At 42.2% G+C, this 16,937-nt stretch overlaps 1 protein-coding gene across 5 annotated transcripts; it reads left to right on the top strand.

Annotated features, from left to right (window-relative positions):
- Positions 1-2,217: 2,217 nt before the first annotated feature.
- Positions 2,218-11,289, top strand: LOC109892710 (tsukushin). Of its 5 annotated transcripts, none has more exons than XR_002255672.2 (4): positions 2,261-2,771; positions 7,993-8,031; positions 8,130-8,205; positions 8,314-8,443. XR_002255672.2 is itself a non-coding variant. In XM_020485438.2 (2 exons), the coding sequence occupies exon 2, from the start codon at positions 9,566-9,568 to the stop codon at positions 10,631-10,633; it is 1,068 nt and encodes a 355-aa protein (XP_020341027.1). In that variant the 5' UTR covers positions 2,218-2,771; positions 9,558-9,565; the 3' UTR covers positions 10,634-11,289. The 5 variants fall into 5 exon arrangements, 1 of the variants encoding a protein (XP_020341027.1); XR_002255671.2 differs by lacking the exon at positions 2,261-2,771 and adding an exon at positions 4,904-5,864; XR_002255673.2 differs by lacking the exon at positions 7,993-8,031 and having other exon boundaries at positions 2,277-2,771.
- The last annotated feature ends 5,648 nt before the right edge of the window (positions 11,290-16,937 follow it).

Below are 16,937 nucleotides of genomic sequence, written 5' to 3'. Positions count from 1 at the left end.
AGAGGCAGGAGATGGATCCCCTGGTGAACGGACTCCGGGCAACACCGGCAAGTCGGATAACAACAAATGACAAGACGGAGATGCATCCAACATGCGCAAACACCTTCCAGCCAGCGGCATAGAAAAGGTAAACATTCTACTCTTTGTTTCCCCCAGTTTCTTACGTAGGCTGGCTACCTGTGTGATAAAGGAAGCCACCTCAAGCCTGAGTGATCCAGTTTGCCCTGAAACAAAGCATAGTAGATACAGCTCTTACAGGGCTGGAACCGTTCATTTACTTCTCCAGACAAAGAGGGTTCCGTTGGAAAACTAATCTGGGACTAACTTTGTTAGCTTGATGGCTAACATTAGCAGCTTAGCGGCTCTTTCAAGCAGACTTTAACCTGTCAGTTAAGTGGGATTCCGGGATAAGAAATAGCGGTCCTAGCGGTTATAAGCTAACTGCGCTGAGGAATCCATGTAAAAACAGGTTTGGTATTTACGTTTAACAAATTGGTTATGTTTTAGTTAAAATAACAAATTGAGTGTTTCCAGCGTACAGTGTTCAGCTGCGCACTCGGATGGCGTATGATTAGGACTGTTCCAGGTTGAAAAGTAGGAATGGTGTTAGGTTTCCTCCAGATGTAACGCTTGGTATTCAGGCCAAATAGCTCAATTTTGGTTTCATCAGCTCAGAGAATCTTGTTTCTCATCTTCTGAGTCCTTTAGGTGCCTTTTGACAAACTCCAAGTGGCCTGTCATGTGCCTTTTACTGAGGAATGGCTTCTGTCTGGCCACTCACAGAGGAACTCAGGAGCTCTGTCAGAGTGACCATCGAGTTCTTGGTCACCTCCCTGACCAAGGCCCCTCTCCTCCGATTGCTCAGTTTGGCTGGGCGGCCAACTCTAGGAAGAGTCTTGGTGGTTCCAAACTTCTTCCATTTAAGAATGATGGAGGCCACTGTGTTCTTGTGGAACTTCAATGCTGCAGAAATTTATTGGTACCCTTCCCCAGATCTTTGCCTTGACACAATCTTGTCTCGGAGCTCTACGGAAAATAGTTTTGACATCATGGCTTGGTTTTGCTCTGACATGCACTGTCAACTGTGAGACCTTATATAGACAGGTGTGCGCCTTTCCAAATCATGTCCAATCAGTTGAATTTACCACAGGTGGACTCTATTCAAGTTGTAGAAAGATCTCAAGGATGATCAATGGAAACAGGATGCACCTGAGCTCAATTTCGAGTCTCAGAGCAAGTGGTCTGAATATTTATGTAAATAAGGTGTTTCTGTTTTTATTTTTAATACATTTGCAAAAACAAAAAATAAACTGTTTCACTTTGTCATTATGGGGTATTGTGTGTAGATTGATGAGGATTTTTTCATTTTTTAAATCCATTTTAGAATAAGGCTGTAACGTAACAAAATATAGAAAAAGTGAAGGGGTCTGAATACTTTCCAAATGTACTGTATTTGAAAAGATCCTTTAATTGAGTCTCCAATATGGGATAAATGCCATTATAAACCGGGTAGTTTGGGTCCTGGATGCTGATTGGCTGAAAGCCATGGTATATCAGACAATACACCACGGGAATGATGCAAAAATACATGTTTACTGTTCTATTCATCTTGGTAATCGGTTCATAATAGCAATAAGGCACCTCGGGGGTTTGTGTTATATGGCCAACATACTGTACCATGGCTAAGGGCTGTATTCAGGCACTTCACTTCACGTCATACCTAAGAACAGGGCTTAACCAGGGTGTATTAGCCATATAACACACCCCCTTGGGTCTTATTGCTTATTTATTAAGTATGTCATGTATGTGTATTTTCTAAATGATACATATTTGAAACAGTATGTTCAACTTTCATTGAGTCTCCAATATGGGATATATATTTTTGGGGAATATGAGATGAATTACTTGTATTGGCAATCTATTTGAATTAGCTCTTCAAATAAAATCACGACCATCCAAATCTTAAACATGATCATATTTGACAATAGGTTATGATCATTAAAAACAATCCAATCATAGCTTTATTAATCAGGAAATGATTTTGATCAAATTTGTGCCTTCATAAAGTGCTGTTTCCTTGCTTCGAGACCGTATTTCTGACCTATTTCAAGAGATCCAAAAGCAATCCTAGTTCTGTGGAATCTCAATCACTGAATAGGATCTAACCGAACTACTGCCTATAGGAGGCATGTGCTTCCGCGTGTGATGCATGTTGTTACCGAAACCGAAACAAGTGTGAATAAAGTCAGTATAATTTGCCTCAATTATTTAAATGAAGTTACTGGGTATAAACATATCACATAATCGTCACACAATTCACTGGCGACACTAAATCTGAAGAGGTTCAGAGATCGGATCGTCTTCCCTGTCAAGCATAGGTTATTCCTCGTGATACCATAATGTTCAGTGCATGGGCGCATTCATATTCTACAGCGCGGATGGCTTGACGGAGGATTTTTGTTTGCAGGATAGCTTGACCGCAGTAGATTTTGCATCGTGAGCCATGGCACGAGTTTTTCTGCAAAAGTAATCTGAGAAGAACGAGGTTAGAAATAGGTTAAAATGGGCGGCACACTTCTGCTTGCGTGAAAGACGTTACATGGACTGTACTGGTGAAAAGTTATACGGCAGATGGGGGAAGCAGACAAAGAGGAAAAAATGTAAACGACAGTCTGTTTTAACATAATACTGTCTCTTGCCATCGCAAAGGGATCTATCTTAACATATCGACTGAATAAGTGCCACAAACGTGGTACAATTCTTCAAGAAAGGTGAGCAGTTTACATTGCATTCAAATCACCCATAGAATGTGTCCTGAACTTTTCAAAAGACAGTTCACATAACTTTTTTCTGAGGTTATTATGTCTGGATGAAAGTACAATTGTTGTTGACTTTTGAAACATTGTAACATATCACAGCATAACATTGCTGTCTATGTGATTCCTGGCGGACTAAACTTGGTGAAGGAAGATTCTGATGAAGTTCCTCAAACTTCCTTCACCATGGAGTGGAGTTTAGTCTGCTATGTGATTCCCTGTTGTAGTATAGGCTAATGATCTGGACATGAGAGATTCAAAAGCATACATGGCTTACCAGAAGTCCAATCATGCAATAAAGAATTTAGATTGGTTTCGTATCAAGGAAATACTTTTATTCAGAACCCCCAAACTTCTCTTTTATTTGATGACCAAAAAGTAACATCCATCTGTCAAGATAATAATACAATGGCCTTTACACACCTTTTGCTCCTCAAAGAAAGGATAAAGGATGTAGTTTTAGTTAGTGATGCTTTGAACAGTGAAAGCAAAAGGGTGGTGGTGAGAGAATGGTAGAGCAGAGAAAGGAAAGGGATGCCGTAATTGTAGATGTGATAATTGTAGTTGAGGTGATAATAACGGGTCTCCTCTATTTTGGTGAATTATTGGCCAACTCCACATCTATCTACAGAGGCTGTGAGAGGAGAAATGTTGTCAGGACAGGAAATACACGCAGTATATGCACTCAGTTTCAAATAAGTCTGTTAATTAGTTCATTAAAAAAACTTCAAAAACAGTGGTGTAAAGTACTTAAGTAAAACATAATTGAAAGTACTAATTACATTCAGTGTTGGAGCGTGCCTCTAGCTATCCGTAAATAAAAAATAAAATGGTGCTGTCTGATTTGCTTAATATAAGGAATTTGAGTAGCATACTCAAGTAGGATTTTCTGGGTAACTTTTACTTTAGTCATTTTCTAATAAGGTACCTTTACGTTTACTGTTCTGTTGATCTAATATGGAACCTAATTAGAGGTCGACCAATTATGATTTTTCAACACCGATACCGATTATTGGAGGACGAAAAAAAGCCGATACCGATTAATCGGACTATTTTTATTTATTTATTTGTAATAATGACAATTACAACAATACTGAATGAACACTTATTTTAACTTAATATAATACATCAATAAAATCAATTTAGCCTCAAATAAATAATGAAACATGTTCAATTTGGTTTAAATAATACAAAAACAAAGTGTTGGAGAAGAAAGTAAAAGTGAAATATGTGCCATGTAAAAAAGCTAACGTTTAAGTTCCTTGCTCAGTCAGAACATGAGAACATATGAAAGCTGGTCGTTCCTTTTAACATGGGTCTTCAATTTTCCCAGGTAAGAGGTTTTTAGGTTGTAGTTATTATAGGAATTATAGGACTATTTCTCTCTATACGATTTGTATTTCATATACCTTTGACTATTGGATGTTCTTATAGGCACTTTAGTATTGCTAGTGTAACAGTATAGCTTCCGTCCCTCTCCTCGCCCCTACCTGGGCTCGAACCAGGAACACATCGACAACATCTACCCTCGAAGCAGCGTTACCCATGCAGAGCAAGGGGAACAACTACTCCAAGTCTCAGAGTGAGTGACGTCACCAATTGAAACGCTATTAGCGCACACCCCGAGTTGATAGGCTTGAAGTCATAAGAAGAGCTGCTGTCAAACGCACGAAAGTGCTGTTTGAATGAATGCTTACGAGCCTCCTGGTGCCTACCATCGCTCAGTCAGACTGCTCTATCAAATCATAATCATTAATTATAACATAATAACACACAGAAATACGAGCCTTTGGTCATTAAAATGGTCAAATCCGTAAACTATCATTTCGAAAACAAAACGATTATTCTTTCAGTGAAATACGGAACCGTTCAAAAGTCTAAATATTGCTCTTACATTGTACAACCTTCAATGTTATGTCATAATTATGTACAATTTTGGCAAATTAATTACGGACTTTGTTAGGAATAAATGGACTTCACACAGTTCGGAATGAGCCAGGCTGCCCAACTGCTGTATATACCCTGAACGCAAGAGAAATGACACAATTTCCCTAGTTATAAGAAATTCACGTTAGCAGGCAATATTAACTAAATATGCAGGTTTAAAAATATATACTTGTGTATTGATTTTAAAGAAAAACGAGGCGTTGATGTTTATGGTTAGGTACATTGGTGCAATGACAGATCGTTGTCCAAATATACAGGTTACCGATTGTTATGAAAACTTGAAATCGGCCTAAGTAATTGGCCATTCCGATTGATTGGTCGACCTCTAAACCTAATAATAGTCAAAATAGTTGTATTGCCAATGCAAAATACTAGGTGAATATAGATAGAGCTCATTCAAGTTCCAGAGTTCAGAAAGGGTGATCCGTGCTTTGTACTGCACACCTGGAGCTCAATGCTCCCCCTTGGCAAGTATTTCACCATAACTCCATTGTCCGGGCACACACACACAAACACACTGCACAACTGATCCCTCCCCGGAGCAGAGGTGGGGACAGGTGTGACCCCTCCGGTTGACATGACACATCTGAGCAGTGTGATTTACCACAGAACACAGGGCCACAAGAATGTTCTGTGAATACTGAATAAACTCGTAGGCCTAGGATTCATCCGCAACATGTCCAATGTGCAAATGTAGCTTCTGAGAGAAAAGGAAGATGGTTGTTATAGTATTTGAGATGGTGTGCTGTAGCAGTTTATTGTACTTAAAGAACGACTGCCCCTAAAAAGCAAATAATTCCTTTGAAAACGGCCTATGTGGAATCGATATGAGTCAGAAACAAAATTGACAAAGTGTAAATAGGATCATTTGGGTCATAAAGTCAGTCTTGTCTAAAGCAGAGTTTGGAACCTCAGTGTATCAGTGAGTAAATGATTACAAATATATAAACAAATCATGGCCCACTTTGCCAAGCTCCACGTGCAATTTGCCCCTCCGCCCACTCTGCTTCCCTTCATTGAATGGGGCTCCGTTGTTTCATCGCCCCCAACGCGTTCCAAGGACGGCAGACTGAAAATCCTTATACGGATTGACCATGCCTGGTGAGTATAACCAGAGATCCTGGAATATAATGACATCTCTGGTATAATTTAGCTAGCTAACGACGTTAGATAACGCTATTGCTGGTTATGTAGTTAGCTGCAGTTGTTCAAGAGATGTCCAGTTTGTAGCCGAACATGCATCATAGAGAAGGTCAGCTAGGGGACCCTCAGACTCACGCAGACATCCCTCGCTGTGAGCCTTCCTATAAATGGAACAGGGAGAACACTTTAATTAGGTTGGTGACATTTGACCTGGTCAAAGGTCAAAAGAGTTTCGAGGTTTGTCCCAATTCACCTTTGTAACCTAGCCTGGTGGAACCAGCCTGATCGCTGCATTTACCATTCTATTTCACTTCACTGATCATGATATCTTTTTTATTTTTTTATTTTATTTATTTTACCTTTATTTAACCAGGTAGGCAAGTTGAGAACAAGTTCTCATTTACAATTGCGACCTGGCCAAGATAAAGCAAAGCAGTTCGACAGATAAAACGACACAGAGTTACACATGGAGTAAAAACAAACATACAGTCAATAATGCAGTATAAACAAGTCTATATACAATGTGAGCAAATGAGGTGAGAAGGGAGGTAAAGGCAAAAAAAGGCCATCATGGCAAAGTAAATACAATATAGCAAGTAAAATACTGGAATGGTAGTTTTGCAATGGAAGAATGTGCAAAGTAGAAATAAAAAAATAATGGGGTGCAAAGGAGCAAAATAAATAAATAAATACAAATTAAATACAGTTGGGAAAGAGGTAGTTGTTTGGGCTAAATTTTAGGTGGGCTATGTACAGGTGCAGTAATCTGTGAGCTGCTCTGACAGTTGGTGCTTAAAGCTAGTGAGGGAGATAAGTGTTTCCAGTTTCAGAGATTTTTGTAGTTCGTTCCAGTCATTGGCAGCAGAGAACTGGAAGGAGAGGCGGCCAAAGAAAGAATTGGTCTTGGGGGTGACTAGAGAGATATACCTGCTGGAGCGTGTGCTACAGGTGGGAGATGCTATGGTGACCAGCGAGCTGAGATAAGGGGGGACTTTACCTAGCAGGGTCTTGTAGATGACATGGAGCCAGTGGGTTTGGCGACGAGTATGAAGCGAGGGCCAGCCAACGAGAGCGTACAGGTCGCAATGGTGAGTAGTATATGGGGCTTTGGTGATAAAACGGATTGCACTGTGATAGACTGCATCCAATTTGTTGAGTAGGGTATTGGAGGCTATTTTGTAAATGACATCGCCAAAGTCGAGGATTGGTAGGATGGTCAGTTTTACAAGGGTATGTTTGGCAGCATGAGTGAAGGATGCTTTGTTGCGAAATAGGAAGCCAATTCTAGATTTAACTTTGGATTGGAGATGTTTGATATGGGTCTGGAAGGAGAGTTTACAGTCTAACCAGACACCTAAGTATTTGTAGTTGTCCACGTATTCTAAGTCAGAGCCGTCCAGAGTAGTGATGTTGGACAGGCGGGTAGGTGCAGGTAGCGATCGGTTGAAGAGCATGCATTTAGTTTTACTTGTATTTAAGAGCAATTGGAGGCCACGGAAGGAGAGTTGTATGGCATTGAAGCTTGCCTGGAGGGTTGTTAACACAGTGTCCAAAGAAGGGCCGGAAGTATACAGAATGGTGTCGTCTGCGTAGAGGTGGATCAGGGACTCACCAGCAGCAAGAGCGACCTCATTGATGTATACAGAGAAGAGAGTCGGTCCAAGAATTGAACCCTGTGGCACCCCCATAGAGACTGCCAGAGGTCCGGACAGCAGACCCTCCGATTTGACACACTGAACTCTATCAGAGAAGTAGTTGGTGAACCAGGCGAGGCAATCATTTGAGAAACCAAGGCTGTCGAGTCTGCCGATGAGGATATGGTGATTGACAGAGTCGAAAGCCTTGGCCAGATCAATGAATACGGCTGCACAGTAATGTTTCTTATCGATGGCGGTTAAGATATCGTTTAGGACCTTGAGCGTGGCTGAGGTGCACCCATGACCAGCTCTGAAACCGGAGCTAAAGTGAAATAAAGTGAAATAGGAAGGTGAATGCATTGATAAGGTTGGTTCCACCATACTAATCACCATACTAATCATAACCACCATTGATAATCTAATCAGTGTCTTTCATGCGGGATCCGAAGCTGATCTATGCTGCCATGCCCATCAATGTGGGACTGAAGGTGATTACTAATAATACAGTACAGCAGAAATGTCCAGTATTTGCAACACCCTTTTCATTCCATACGTCACTGATGAACTTTGCCTCAACTCTGCCTAGTTCTACAGATGGAGAGGACTGTAGATGGGTTTGCGAGTCGCCAGTCTCGGTCGTTTGATGGGGAGACCATAATTGGGTAGGTATTATCTGACCTGTTCTAACTTTAACATAGTACCAGTTTGTGTGTCAGATATGACCTATCCTAACTCTAATCGGTAATAAAACAGTGACTATGTGTTCACAGAAACATGTATGGAGCCAGCACATACACTTGCAAGATTATGTGATGAAGTCGAGACTGACAGACGGGCTTGACACTGATGTCTCTAAATGGAGATACCTGGCACTCGGCATTAAAATGTTACTAGACACAACTTTTACTTGTATTGTCTTTATTATTATTATTGAATTGAATGGTATCAGTCAATATGGGGAGGGAGAAACCCTGTGTATTCTGCACCAGGATCAGGGAAGGAACTCCTGTTATATATGATACACCACACAGGGCGGTATGACCACTCTGACATGAGAGGTGCACCTTGTTATATTAGCAGAACATCTCTGGTATAACAACTGCAGCTACCTGCTTCAATGGTATTTTGTAAAGGGTTGTTTATTCTACATGGATCTGTTACTACATAAAAAAAATGATCAAAACACTAAGTTTAGAATATCTACATAAATTCAGCAATTGCATTCTTCTCATATTGCTCCGTAGGCTACTGACCTATTCAAAGCTTCCTCCAGCATATCACCATACATCTGCATGTATATTATTTAACTCAACCTGCAGGAGGTTTGTTTGTGGGGATTGAGTGAGGCGAAACAGCTGCGGGAAAGGTTCTGACAGATGGGTGTGTCTTGACGGCGTGAAGGACACACCCAAGAAACACACACATCAAACCACACCCCCAAGCCGACTCACGTTTGGCTTCTGTCATGTGCGCCAGCATTTTTTGAGGAGCAAGCCAAAAAACTAGGTCAAATCAGTAGGGTTTGCTTTTGTTAATTAAAGGGAAAGGGTCATTAATGTGATTTTTGACTAATATGTGTTTAAAAAATATATATTAAGTGGCTCTACATGTGGTCCTTCCATTTGTGATTATGATAGATGCATACATGGTGGATGAATGAACACAGAGACGGTTGTATGATTTACAACAGACAAGCCAAGCTACAGAGAAAGTTATTTACTCTGACCAAAAACCATATCGCAATTATACTGAAAATATACAGTACTTTCATCAGTATTTCTCATCTCCCTTGACAACCGAAATAGAAAAAGTGTTCATGTTAGTTATCTCTGTGCATTTGAGCGTATGATTGAACTTGTCCTGAGGGACATTACATTAATTCTAAGAGGAAAAAAGTTCTTATTTGAAGACGTTAATAATATAGGTCTTCTAAATAACCAAATTCTTGAATAGGAATGTAATGAATTCATGAAATGAAAACATAATTTAATCAAACATGTTGCGTCTTCCTCAGGATTTGCTATGTCCAGTTTCCTGGGTGTGAGTGTTTGGTTCTTGCTTGTCCTTCACTATGTGGCTGCAGTGATGGACTGCCACCCGGGTTGTCGCTGTGAAGTCGAGAGCTTCGGCCTGTTCCACAGCTTCAGCCTGACCCGGGTCGACTGTAGTGGGGTGGGCCGTGGTCATGGCCTGGTGGTCCCCATCTCCATCCCCCTGGACACCTCCTCCCTGGACCTGTCCTCCAGCGCCATCCACACCATCGCTGACTCCATGCTGTCTGGGCCGGGCTACACCACGCTGGCCAGCCTGGACCTCAGCAACAACCTCCTCTCCAGGCTCAACAGCAGCATCTTCTCCAGGCTGCGCTACCTGGAGACATTGGACCTGAGCCACAACACCCTGGAGGAGCTGGCCCCCGGCTGCTTCTCTGGCTTGCCCCTGGCCGAGGTGGACCTGAGCGGCAACAGGCTCCAGGAGGTCAATCTGGAGGTCTTTTCCAACAAGGGCCATGGTGCAGGACCTCTCAATGTGGACCTGTCTAACAACCTGCTGAACACTGTCATGACTAGGGATCCACAGGTGCTAAGCCCTCCTAACATTCAGAGCCTCAGTCTGGCAGGGAATCGTCTGAGGGCCGTGCCCAAGCTGCAGGGCCTCCCTCTTAGGTCTCTGAGCCTGGACGGCAACCCCATCCTCAGCATCGAAAGGCACAGCTTCACAGGGCTAAGGGATCTGGCTTACCTGTCTCTCAGTGGACTGTCTGAGCTCACCTCCATCCAGCTCCAAAGTTTCAGTGAGCTGAGCAGCCTGCAGGTCCTGGACCTGTCCCACAACAGCAGGCTGAGACCACTTAACCCTGAGGTGTTTAGCGGACTGGCTGCCTTACAGGAGCTCAACCTGTCTAACTCAGGGGTGGTGTCTCTGCCCAGCAACATTCTCAACCTCCTGCCCAGCATCAAAAGCATCGTTCTCAGGGAGAAGGTAAACTGTTGGAAGACCCATAGACAGGTGCAGTTCCACAGACAGATAGGAGGACAGTCAACAAGGGGGGAGGAATTGACCTGTGATGTCATAGGAATTGTTTTATGAGTCTGCCGGCCTTAACAGGTTGGTCAAAATGAAGAAGGTGGAGAAGCAGTGAGAGCCTCACAGTGAAATCAGCTTATACAGTAATCACACTATATTTCAAAATTCTGTCCTCAGATTTGTGCATCATCATCAAGGGTTGCACTCAATTTCAAAATATAGCTTTTTGTTCCACTGCTTCAAGGGAGTGTGCAATAAAATACCAGTGTAGAACAGTGGCCATGGGCTAATAAATTATGCTGGCAACTGAACTAACCATCTTGATAACATGACGACGTGTGATGATTTACAAGGACAAAGTCAGAAATGATTACCTGAACTTGTTTTGTAGTTTTCAATACCTTTTCTATTTTTTAACGAATTCAACTGAACTAAATAATGACAACTCATACAGTGTTATGATGCATTAATGTCCATCAGACTTATAGTGTAATAAACTGTTTTAGAGGGCCTCATATTGTTAAACATTACAACAATTTCTGCTGGCAGATAATACCTTTTGACAAAAAAATGTTTTTAATAACATTAGAAATATGTTTTTGCAACATTTTCTACAGTATTGCCTTGGACATATATTGTGTTGTGTATATGAAGTCTGTCAACTATTGTTAATGACTGAAACAGAGACATGTATTTTGAATAAAATGGATGCAACACAATTTGTTCCACACCCTTTTCTGCTCCCGCAACACAAGGTCCAGTGTGTGACTGATTCACATAAGGTTTGTTTCATTCTGTACAGTCAATAGCACCATGTAAAAAATGTGAATGTAAGAGAGTCTTGTCACCGTTTACAGAGTTGAGGAGCGACTCACCAGCGAGCTGTTATGTGGTCACTGAGGAGGCGTTTTCACATTTTAATTGCACTGTCATGTAATGATGTCACACAGTTCAGCTCTTCTCACTGCTGTGGTTTAGTCACTGGATGTGTTGTGTCTGTCTTCAGATTGTGTTAAGAGCATGTGATAGACCTAGTTTTAGGATGAAATGTGGGCTCAAGACTCAAATGCAGTTCCACTAATGCGGGAAGTGGAGAACGGGGTAATGTAATAGTGAGACGGTTAAGAAAAAAAGACGAACAAACTTATTCTTGTTATTACCTGTTCTTTGTGCAAATCAGAGGAAAGGTTGAAATAGTTTAGGTTCAAATAAACTCTGACCCACTTGCCTCAGTCCAATCTCAAATAAAATCATCTTCACTATTTGGCCTTTGGCTAATAGAAACAGGCAAGCTGGCCATGTTTGACAATCATTTTGACACATCCACTTAGTTGTAGAGATGAATGAAGAGTTTCATTCCAAAACACCATATATCCATTTTCAGAAATGTTGGTAAATTAGCTTTTATTGTTTAAGGAAATAATGAAATAGAGAGTGGAAAAAACACAATCTAATCATGGCAGGTTTTACACAGTCAAATGTAACAGATAATTACAATTTTAATAAACAACTGTACAAATGCTATGTTTCTGACATCAAAATGTAAATGTAAAAATAAATATATACAGTGCATTTGGAAGGTATTCAGACCCCTTGAAATTTTGTTACGTTACAGCATTATTATAAAATTGATTTTAAAAAAAATATCCTCATCAATCAACACAATATTTACATAGGTATTCAGACCCTTTGCTAGGACACTCTAAATTAATCTCAGGTGCACCCTGTTTCCATTGATCATCCTTTAGATGTTTCGACAACTTGTCGAGTCCACCTGTGGTAAATTAAATTGATTGGACATGATTTGGATGTCTATATAAGGTCCCACAATTGACAGTACATGTCAGAGCAAAAACCAAGCCACGAGGTCAAAGGAATTGTCCGTAGACAATTAGCAATGTCGGAGCAGCATAGACTTAAAATACTTTGAAGTAGAATAGAATACCGTATACACACATGCAAAAGAGTAATGCAAAATATGTAAACATTATTAAAGTGATTAGTGTTCCATTATTAAAGTGGCCAGTGATTTCAAGTCTATGTATATAGGGCAGCAGCCTCTAAGGTGATAGTGATGACTATTTAACAGTATGATGGCCTTGAGATAGAAGCTGTTTTTCAGTCTCTCGGCCCCAGCTTTGTTGCACCTGTACTGTACTTTTTGGCTTTCTTGTGACATTGGGTGCTGTAGATGTCCTGGGCAGGTAATTGGGGGTAATTGGGTAACAGGGCAGGTAATTGGCCCCGGTGATATGTTGTGCAGACTGTTGCCGTACCAGGCAGTGATACAGCCCAACAGGATGCTCTCAATTGTGCATCTGCAAGATTTGTGAGGGTTTTAGGTGTCAAGCCAAATTTCTTCAGCCTCCTGAGGTTGAAGAGGTGATGTTGCACCTTCTTCACCACACTGTCTGTGTGGGTGGACCATTTCAGTTTGTCAGTAATGTGTACGCCGAGGAACTTGAAGCTTTCCACCTTCTCCACTGCAGTCCCGTCGATGTGGATAGGGGGTGCTCCCTCTGCTGTTACCTGAAGTCCACGATGAGGTCCTTTGTTTTGTTGACGCTGAGTAAGATGTTATTTTCCTGGCACCACACTCCCAGGGTCCTCACCTCCTGCCTGTAGGCTGTCTCGTCATTGATGGTAATCAGGCCTACTACTGTTGTGTCGTCTGCAAACTTGATCATTGAGTTGGAGGCATGCGTGCCCACGCAGTCATGGGTGAACAGGGACTACAGGAGGGGGCTGAGCACACACCCTTGTGGGATCCCTGTGTTGAGAATCAGTGAAGTGGAGGTGTTGTTTCCTACTTTCACCACCTGGGGGGCGGCACGTGAGGAAGTCCAGGACCCAGTTGCACAGGGCAGGGTTGAGACCCAGGGCCCCGAGCTTAATGATGAGCTCGGAGGGTACTATGGTTTTGAATGCTGAGCTATAGTCAATGAACAGCATTCTTACATAGGTATTCCTCTTGTCCAGATGGGATAGGGCAGTGTGCAGTGCGATGGCAATTGCATCGTCTGTGGATCTATTGGGGCGGTAAGCAAATTGAAGTGGGTCTAAGGTGTCAGGTAAGGAAGAGGTGATATGATCCTTGACTAATCTCTCAAAGCGTAGCACTCACTAATGATGACATTAGTGAGTGCTATGGGGCGATAATCATTTAGTTCAGTTACCTTTGCATCCTTGGGTACAGGAACAATGGTGGACATCTTGAAGCATGTGGGGACAGCAGACTGGGATAGTTGTAACCGGTGTGAAATGGCTAGCTAGTTAGCGGGGTGCACGCTAATAGCCTTTCAATCGGTGACGTCACTCGCTCTGAGACCTTGAAGTTGTTATTTCCATAGGTAACGATGCTTCGAAGGTGTCAGTTGTTGATGTGTGCAGAGGGTCCCTGGTTCGAGCCCAGGTAGGGGCAAGGACAGGGACGGAAGCAAAACTGTTACATAGGGAGAGATTGAATATGTACGTAAACACTCCAGCCAGCTGGTCTGCGCATGCTCTGAGGACACGGCTAGGGATGCCGTCTGGGCCGACAGCCTTGCGAGAGTTAACATGTTTAAATGTCTTACTCACGTCGGCCACGGAGAATGAGAGCCCACAGTCCTTGGTAGCTGGCCGCATCGGTGGCACTGTGTTATCCTCAAAGCGGGTAAAAAAAATTGTTTATCTGCTTATCTAGCTTATCTGGAAGCAAGACGTCGACGTGGCTGGTTTACCCTTTGTAGTCCATGATCGTCTGTAGACCCTGCCACATACGTCTCGTGTCTGAGCCGTTGAATTGCAACTCCACTTTGTCTCTATACTGACGTTTTGCCTGTTTGATTGCCTTATGGAGCGAATAACTACACTGTTTGTATTCGGCCATATTCCCAATCACCTTGCCATGGTTAAATGTGGTGACGTATGCTTTCAGTTTTCAGTCATACCCAAGAAGACTCAAGGCTCTAAATGCTGCCAAAGGTGCTTCAACAAAGTACTGACTAAAGGGTCTGATTACTTATGTAAATGTCATATTTCATTTTTTTCTTTCTAATATGTTTCCTTTTACATTATGGTATTGTGTGTAGATTGATGAGGGGGAAAACATATCAAGGCTGCAACCTAACAAAATGTGGAAAAGTCAGGTGATCTGAATACTTTCCGAATGCACTGTATACTGTATATGTATGTAAAACATTTACATTTGAGATTTTAGTCATTTAGCAGATGGCCTTATCCAGATCGATTTGCAGTAAGTGCATTCACCTTAAGATAGCTAGACAAGATAACCACATAGCACAGTAAAATATACAAGATACAAACATTCCATTCCAGATAAACAATGGCTATAAACTCAGCAAAAAAATAGATGTCCTCTCACTGTCAACTGTGTTTATTTTCAGCAAACTTAACATGTGTAAATATTTGTATGAACATAACAAGATTCAACAACTGAGTCATAAACTGAACAAGTTCCATAGACATGTGACTAACAGAAATGTAATAATATGCCCCTGAACAAAGGGGGGGTCAAAATCAAAAGTAACAGTCATTATCTGGTGTGGCCACCAGCTGCATTAAGTACTGCAGTGCATCTCCTCCTCATGGACTGCACCAGATTTGCCAGTTCTTGCTGTGAGATGTTACCCCACTCTTCCAGCAAGGCACCTGCAAGTTACTGTACATTTCTGGGGGTAATTGCACTAGCCCTCACCCTCCGATCCAACAGGTCCCAGACGTGCTCAATGGGATTGAGATCCGGGCTCTTCGCTGGCCATGACAGAACACTGACATTCCTGTCTTGCAGGAAATCACGCACAGAACGAGCAGTATGGCTGGTGGCATTGTCATGCTGGAGGGTCATTGTCAGGATGAGCCTGCAGGATGGGTTCCACATGAGGGAGGAGAATGTCTTCCCTGTAACGCAAAGCCTTGAGATTTTCTGCAATGACAACAAGCTCAGTCCGATGATGCTGTGACACACTGCCCCAGACCATGACGGACCCTCCACCTCCAAATCGATCCCGCTCCAGAGTACAGGCCTCAGTGTAACGCTCATTCCTTCAACGAAAATTGCGAAAATCACCCCTGGTGAGACAAAACCACGACTCGTCAGAGAAGGACACTTCTGACAGTCATGTCTGGTCCAGCGACGGTGGGTTTGTGCGACGACATTGCTGGTGATGTCTGGTGAGGACCTGCCTTACTGGAGGCCTACAAGCCATCAGTCCAGCCTCTCTCAGCCTATTGCGGACCGTCTGAGCAGTGATGGAGGAATTGTGCATTCCTGGTGTAATTCGGGCAGTTGTTGCCATCCAGTATCTGTCCTGCTGGTGTGATTTTCGGATGTACCAATCCTGTGCAGGTGTTTTTAGACGTGGTCTGCCACTGCTAGGACGATCAGCTGTCCGTCCTGTCTCCCAGTAGCGCTGTCTTAGGCGTCTCACAGCATGGCCACATCTGCAGTCCTCATGCCTCCTTGAGCATGTCTAAGTCACGTTCACGCAGATGCGCAGGGACCCTGGGCATCTTTCTTTTGGTGTTGTTCAGAGTCAGTAGAAAGGCCTCTTTAGTGTGCTAAGTTTTCATAACTGTGACCTTAGCATGGGAAACCATGTTTAAACCCTTTACAGTTAAAATCTGTGAAGATATTTAGATTTTTTCAGATTATCTTTGAAAGACAGGGGCCTGAAAAAGGTCCGTTTCTTTTTTTGCCAAGTCTATATTGCATTTGCAAAAAAATTTACAATAATAAAAAATTTAAAATAGATTAATAAAAAAATCTGAGAACAGTAATATTTTACACATACATGAAGGTACTCATAAGCAATAATTTCTGTTGAAAACACAAATGTGAAAAATGTGTGGATATACGATTTTGGAAATAAACTCCTCACATTGATATCTGATTTTCTTATATCTTTGCACGTGGGACTCCAATGAGTAAATCAGAGGTCTGGTTTCAGTGTTTTCAGAAGAGTAGGAAAAAGCAGCACAGGCACTAATGCACAGGATGTGACACTGAGCAACTTCGTGGCTTTCTCTCTTCAGACCATAGCAGTGAACAGATTTACAGATGGAGACTATGTCAGTCAAGGTACTCCACAATTGAACAAGCAGTGAACAGATTTACAGATGGAGACTATGTCAGTCAAGGTACTCCACAATTGAACAAGCAGTGAACAGATTTACAGATGGAGACTATGTCAGTCAAGGTACTCCACAATTGAACAAGAGACGCTGGCTTTATTGCTAGCCTTACAGTTCTTTGAGGTATATGTGGGCTCCAGTGCCTTGCCTGTAATGGTCTTCACGGACGATAATCCTTTAGTTTTTTAAAAACAAATGTACAATCAGAACCGCCGCCTTGTGCGGTGGGCTC

This window comes from Oncorhynchus kisutch, linkage group LG6 (assembly GCF_002021735.2).
Source record: "Oncorhynchus kisutch isolate 150728-3 linkage group LG6, Okis_V2, whole genome shotgun sequence".
NCBI lineage: Eukaryota > Metazoa > Chordata > Actinopteri > Salmoniformes > Salmonidae > Oncorhynchus > Oncorhynchus kisutch.
The sequence above is the reverse complement of the archived record's forward strand: the minus strand, read 5'-3'. Positions and strand labels throughout refer to the sequence as shown.